The 7165-nt window shown below is 34.2% G+C and overlaps 1 protein-coding gene across 1 annotated transcript; it reads right to left on the bottom strand.

The window, feature by feature from the left end:
* Positions 1–1001: 1001 nt before the first annotated feature.
* On the bottom strand, positions 1002–3305 carry LOC132068874 (FBD-associated F-box protein At3g52670-like). The gene has a single exon (XM_059462605.1). It carries the CDS (start codon positions 3143–3145, stop codon positions 1433–1435), a length of 1713 nt encoding a protein of 570 aa, XP_059318588.1. The 5' UTR covers positions 3146–3305; the 3' UTR covers positions 1002–1432.
* Between the last annotated feature and the right edge of the window lie 3860 nt (positions 3306–7165).

Genomic DNA, 7165 nt, shown 5'->3' on the forward strand with positions numbered 1-7165 from the left:
CCTTGTCAAGCAAATTCTACTTTGTTATGGTATCAACTATTTGTTTTGGCAATGTGAAAATTTTATTTCAAGTCAATATAGCCAAGCAAATACAGCAACGAATAAAACAGTAACTAGTTATTACATGTACGAAACAATGTCATAGTTTGACTCACATGTTGTTGTGGTTTGATTTGTTGATTTGCACCATATGTGAGACCAGTGGCGGAGCCACATAAGGCCGAGGGTTCATCCGAACCCCCTTTAGCGGAAAAAAAACATTGTATATACATGATTAAAATTATTTTTTATGTATATATAGTAGATGTTGAATTCCTTTGGCTTCTTCATATATTTACTTTTTTATATTTTGAACCTCTTTAGTGAAAATCCTGGCTGCGCCACTGTGTGAGACATTGAATTGAGGAAACAAGATGTAGCCCAAGGTAACTTATTTGTTCAATTTAGTTGAACATTGTTATGAAGGGAAAAAAATAAAAAAAATCCAAAAGACATGCATATGGAAAGTGCATACTTTCTATGAAATGACCAAGCTTTAAATCAAGTCACTACGCATTTTGAGCAGCATAATATGTTGGACGCATATCAGTATGAGCACTACTTGTGACTTTAGTCTTAATCTTTAACTTCTTTTCATCTTTTGGTATTTTGTGATAGGCTACATATACCACTTGAAGTTGCATCCTCACGCTCTAACTATAAAATAAGTTGACTACCACTGGAAAGTGATTTGCCGATGTCTTTGACTTGGCCATGCTGTTCCTTACTTGATGTTTTGTTGTTTATGTACAGGATTTTGATTTTGCTGTTCAGAATCCTGCTCCAGCACTTGGAAGAGCTGCCAAAACCTGCACACTTTGAAAAACTTTTCGAATGTCTTTTGTTCACTGGAGTACTTGAAGGATGTAGTTTAGTTAGTTGACTTGTTGGTATTGTTTATCGATATTTTTGGCGAAAAGCTCAGGGATTTATGTATCTATGAAGAGATACCTACAAAAAATTGAAATTAGAACTGTAAGTTGAAATAAGCCAAGAAGAATTGAATAGGTTCACCAATAACAAACTCATGCAACCTTTAGAATTACAAGACAGGATGCCATGAGGTCTCTTGTTTTGTATATGTCTTGCTCGATCCAGTGACTTTAAAGTAAATAAGAACTCTAATAAGCCCAGACTTCGAGAGAACTACAAATCCCAATGTATCTAAGTCAATAAGTCACAGCAAGTTCCCCGGAACTGGAGAAAAGAAGAACACCAAACATATTGTCCCTGTGCCTTGATATTTCAAGCATAGTCATATTTGACAAAAGATCCATTTTAAGGGAATTCAGAAACTTGTTTTCAAGCATCCAGAATCTATCCTGAAAATTAGATCAATAAACTTTAGAAATGAAAAGTGCATTCAATTTGAAATAGAGATAAATTAACTGCATCACCAATCTAATAGAAAATAAATTTCCTTCCTTCCCCTAAGATCCCTTATTGCCAGCTCCCCATTTCTGATTTTCACAGGCTGATTGTTCCAAGTGTAGGCTTTTACTTCTTTTAATTCACTAAACGGAGGCTTGCTTCCATGAGAGGTAGAATGGCTCGAATTCTTGATATGCATTAAATGACCGGTGAAACATGTAATCATTTTGACCGTTGATGATAGGTTGAGTCTCCTAGGATGACAACTCCATAACAAAGCATCCACAAACGCGGGGCAATCCCTAGTTGACTCTATATTTACATCTAAAACGTCCACTTGGCGTGTAGCAACTCTACCGTGCAACTGAAAATATTTCCTACTAATCTCGTTGCATTTGGAAATATTAAGAGAAACTTGAGACCAATAGATCGAGTTTGATAGAAAACTCCTCAACTCACAAAACCACCAAGCATCCAAACTGGAGTAGCGGCAATCAAGAATGATATGTGAGTGCTTCAATTGGTTTGATTCTTTTGCAAATGTTAGCCGAGGAACATACTCTCCTTTATACTCGATTGATACCAAATTTGGAGCATCAATCACTCCTATGTTCTCGCAATTCTTAATCTTCAAGACCCTTAGGGATTTACTTCTGTGAATGTCAAATCTTTTCAAAATTTTAACTAATATCAAACTCTCAAGGAAGTGAGTTCTAGAGATAAGGTGCTCGATAAATCCATCAGATATCTTCCGACATGATATCTTTAAAGACTTCAGATTCTCATACTCAACAATATCCAAATCTTTCAAAGAATAACCAGAATAAGACAAATGTTCAAGATTTGGTGCTTGAATTTTAACAAGTATACGTTGATACATAATTATCTTAATGGTAAGTGACCTGATCTTTTGAAGATTTCGCAGCTCAAGCTTTTTCAACCGAAGACATTGGTCAATGACTAAATTGACAATCAAGGGACAACTAGTGAGTAGAGTCTGAAGCATGTTTTCATCTAAATGGACACGACATAGAGAAAGCTTTCTCAACGAATGGCAGTTCACCACATGACTAGTAGATACTGAAAGATGCATCAGATCACAACCCGTCAGGACCAGCTCTCTTAACAAATTTGTTTCCAAGAATTTAAAAATAGATGAAGATCTAAAACCACTATACATGAGCTCTGGATATTTTACACCATTCTGAAGAGCAATGCCGAGCCACTTATCAATCTGAGGGGAAACTTCACCTTCGCAAAAAACAGGATGTGAATTTTTTGTAAATCCAAGCTTTTCTATAGGGATTTTCCCGTCCCGGTATCTCTCCATGATCTTATCCACTATTTTGATGGCTTCATCAGAATAACGAAAAATGAATTCCAAGTTTGGATGAGTCAACCAGGCTTGTAGCCATGTTTTGGAGAGAATTCTCATCCGGGATGCTTCTCCATAACTAAGATAACAGAGTATCTTGTGAATGATGCATTCAGGCAATATGTCAGCTGTGGGCTGATCTCTATTGGCCAAAGTAGAATTCTTCTTTTTGTTGTGCAACCATACCTTAAAAACCCGTTTCTCTACTCCGATTTTGCTGCAGAACTCGCTAATCAGCTCTTCATCTTGCTTCTGCAATTTCCACCCAACTCTTTCGGCGAATTCAAACATTCTTTCCCTCTGATGTTGAGTGAATTTAGTCCTGAATCGCTTTCTCCCATTAGCTTTCCTCATGGTCATGGCTTGGTGGTTGCTATTATACAGATTCTTGAATTTATAGTTTACGGTTTTGGTAAAAAATATGTCACGCGCCTTTCCTATAGGAAGGAAAAATATACAAAAACCTACCTATATATTGCAGAAATCCTATTTCGAATGGGTTTACGTAATTTATCTTCCCTTTTTTTTTTTTAAGGGAAAAGGGTCAAATATACCCCTCTACTTTCTTTTATTAGCTAATTTTATCCTCCGTTAGTGATTGTGAACAAAAATACCTCTAACGTTACCAAAGTTTACATCTATACTCCTATTTGGATGGAAATTTCCAAATCAAACCCTATTTCCCAATTTCACTTAAAATTACCCACTCCCTTTGTCCCCCCCCCCCCCTCGGGGCCCACCAATTAAACACAGCCCAACCCCCACCCTCAAATATACCCCTCTACTTCAACATTCTTCTTCTTCTTGAACAAGGAATTTGCAGCTGAAATTCACAAAAAAGTACTCCGAATCCTTCGTTTTGGGTGAACATTATTGCAAAAGATCGAAAGCGTCTTGGAGATCTTATATCTGAAATTTGAGATAATTTGGTGAACGATTCGGAAAGTTTTTTTTTTTTTTTTTTTTTTTTTTGTGAATTTCAGTTGCAAATTCCTTGTTGAAGAAGAAGAAGAATGTTGAGGTAGAGGGGCATATTTGGAGTTGGGGTTGGGGGTTGTGTTTAATTGGTGAGTCGTTTGGTTGTGTGTGTGTGTGGGGGGGGGGGGTGTCAACAAAGAGAGTGAGTAATTTTAAGTGAAATTGGAAATTGGGTTTGATTTGGGAATTTTCATTCAAATAGGGGTATAGGTGTAAACTTTGGTACCGAAGGGTAAAGTTAGCTAATAAAAAAAAGTAGAGGGGTATATTTGACCCTTTTTCCTTTTTTAAATTACTTAGTGAGAGATTTTCCCACCTCATTCAGTGGGAGATTTGTGTTATAAAATACTCCCTCTGTTTCAATTTACGTGAACCTATTTTCTTTTTAGTCCGTGCCAAAATGAATGACCTCTTTCCTAATTCGAAAACAAATTCACTTTATGAAATGATTTACAGCCAAACAAATATTCAAGACTTATTTTCAACCACGAGTTTAAAAGTTTTCACTCTTTCTTAAATGTAAATGCCCAGGTAAACGGGTTCACATAAATTGAAACGAAGGAGTATTATTTTTTCCATTGAACACTCATTTTCACCTAAAACGAATTGTAGAAAACAGATTCCAACTGAAACATTGGGAACTTCCTAATTTTCCGTGTGAAAACACAAATATTTATATATATTTTAAATTTTATATTGTGGATATAATTCATTTATTGTAAAAACTAAGATGTTTATTTTTCTTTTATCTTAAGCAGACTTATTAATTATGATTTTTTTGTATTTAAAGAACGATAATGTTAATTTGCTTTGGTTTATCTATGTATTATATTGATAGGTCTTTTAATATGTACTTTTAAATTTTAATTAAATAAAAGTAAATATTTAATTAAAGTCTTTCATAATAGATTTTTAAAATAATTTTTCTATAAAATAATCTTAATAATAAACGTTCATTGATACCCCTTTTTTGTAATTTGGCACTCAAAGGCACTTTTTAAAAAAAGATTAGCCAACCATAATCTGCTTATCAAAAGCACTTTTCAAATGAATAGCCAAACACAAACTGATTCTCACGAAAATTAGTTTTCTAAAAGAAGCATTCTTAAAAAAACAATTCTCAAAATGAGCATATTTTCGCCGCTTGGCCAAACGGGTTTTAGGTAGTGATACATAAAAAAAATCCCACACAATTAGCTCTACGAGGCATGGAATAAATATTTTTGGATTGTTTTACTTTTGAAAGAAATTGTAATCTCAAGATATGTAGAGAAGACTTTGTTGTGACTTTGACAATACTAGAAAAGATTGTCCGTGCTGAGCACGGGCCCAACATCGACAATCATATGGGATAGGCATATAAATTCATGTCACCTGGTTGCAGAATACAAAAGAAAGGTGTTTTTTTATGTTATATACTTGCTCAAATTTTACAACTAAATTTCAAAGAATTTGTACACGACTCATATCGAAACTCTGATTTTAGTCAAATGTCGTCACCAGTTAGAATTAATATAATAACGTATAAAATGCTAAGAGCCTAATGTGCAACAATAGTATAGCAAACAATAGTCTTTGGCATTTCCAAGAACATCCACAACCTCAAAAAAGAAGAATAGATAAGTATAAATAGATAACTCCTGCAAGGATATTTCTAAAGTCTTGACCATTACAAAAAGGAAGAAAATAAAAGAGTCCACAGAAAGTCACATCCTTTGTTTTTGCATCAGAATCAGTTCGTCTCAATAAATTTTTTGTCCATAAAATCAAACTTGAGCTGACTTCTTTATTGATTGCATTGACATGGAAACAATATATATTACAGGTAGGTGGACAGACCCCACTTGTGGAATTACAATTGGTTGTTGTCGTTGTTGTCTGATAGGTAGGTGGATTCACAATCCATCACAAAATGTTACATTAGCAGCATATTATGCGAAAATACACACATACATTGATGACTTAGATACCCTTAAATACTAAATGGTTTACTTGATTTGGTGAAGTATAACTCATGAAACACCAAGAAAACTTAGTGAATGGACAAATACTCATGTAGTGGAAACTTAGAGCCCTCTCGTATCTTTTTGTTTTACCTCAGAAGCATTAGGATGCATGTTAAGCTTGGGTTCCAAGTACGGCATAGTAAATATCCTTTACTTCGTGTAATAAGTTCAACCAGTACCTTATTCAAAGGGAAAAAAAAGGAGCAAGTTCAATCTGTATTTAAACTCTCTTTTAATTTTTTTGACTAAACCTTTGAAATCTACACATAATCAGTCTTTAACTTCTCCAACAGAGTTTCAATGGAAAGGGTAACGGAATTAAGGGGGTTATTCATCATGTTACTGAAACACGTGTCAACATAATTGTTGTTACCTCTAGAATCATCATTTGAGATTCAATAACATACTTTTACCTTTACTTGATTGAAGGTTCAAGTTGGCTGCTAAGGGTGCTTTGCTCCTCTGATTCCAATTGAGCTGCCTAAATCGCTTGATATAAGTCTCATTTCAGTTATGCACAATTTCTTTCTCTACAAATAGTTTGGGATACGTAATAGGTAGGGGTGTTCAAATGAGACAGAAAAAACGATCCGAACCGGTAAACCAAACCAAACCGACTTAATAAACCGAAAACCGGCTTGGTTTGACTTGATTTGGTTTTAAATTTAAAAAACCGATAACATTTGGTTTGGTTTGGTTTTAAACCAAAAAAACTCGAACCAAAACCGAACCAAACCGATATATATATATATATCAAGTCCAATACAAATTCAAACAATTAGTAAGAAAAGTGTAGCCCGTTTAAGTTTAAGGTAAAATAAAAAGAAATTTGCTAAAGGTAAAATAGAATTTCCCCCTTATTCAGTTTTACGATTCCTTCATTTACATGGCATCTGAATTACTACTAATAAGCTAGCATTTTACCCATAACAAATTAAACGGAAGCAAACGGCACAATTGGAAAAAAGATTTGGTAGATGACTTTGTCTTTCTGTTTATCATTTTTTATTTTAACTTTTGTGCTTTCTTCTCAATGCTTCATAAACACGATGACTCAAGATAATAAAAATTTCGGAGGGGCTGCGTAATATCAAAAGGCTATATATAAGGAGGTAAGTACAATCATGAAAAGTAAATGTTATGCTTCTATAATTCCTATACCCATAGCCATAGGCCTATACCTAAATAAAGTTAATGAATTAATTAAGAAGATTCTTAAATTTGAATGGATCACGGTCAAAGCCGTATTTAGTTACCATTTGATTCAAAGGTTCTTTGTATTAATACATTCTTAAAATCCGAAAAAACCCGCAAAAACCGAACCAAACCAATAAAACCGACAAAATCGAAACCGATAGAATTTATACTTTAATGGTTTGGTTTGGTTTGAATATTA

The sequence above is a fragment of the Lycium ferocissimum genome, chromosome 1 (assembly GCF_029784015.1).
Source record: "Lycium ferocissimum isolate CSIRO_LF1 chromosome 1, AGI_CSIRO_Lferr_CH_V1, whole genome shotgun sequence".
In the NCBI taxonomy this organism is placed as follows: Eukaryota; Viridiplantae; Streptophyta; class Magnoliopsida; order Solanales; family Solanaceae; genus Lycium; species Lycium ferocissimum.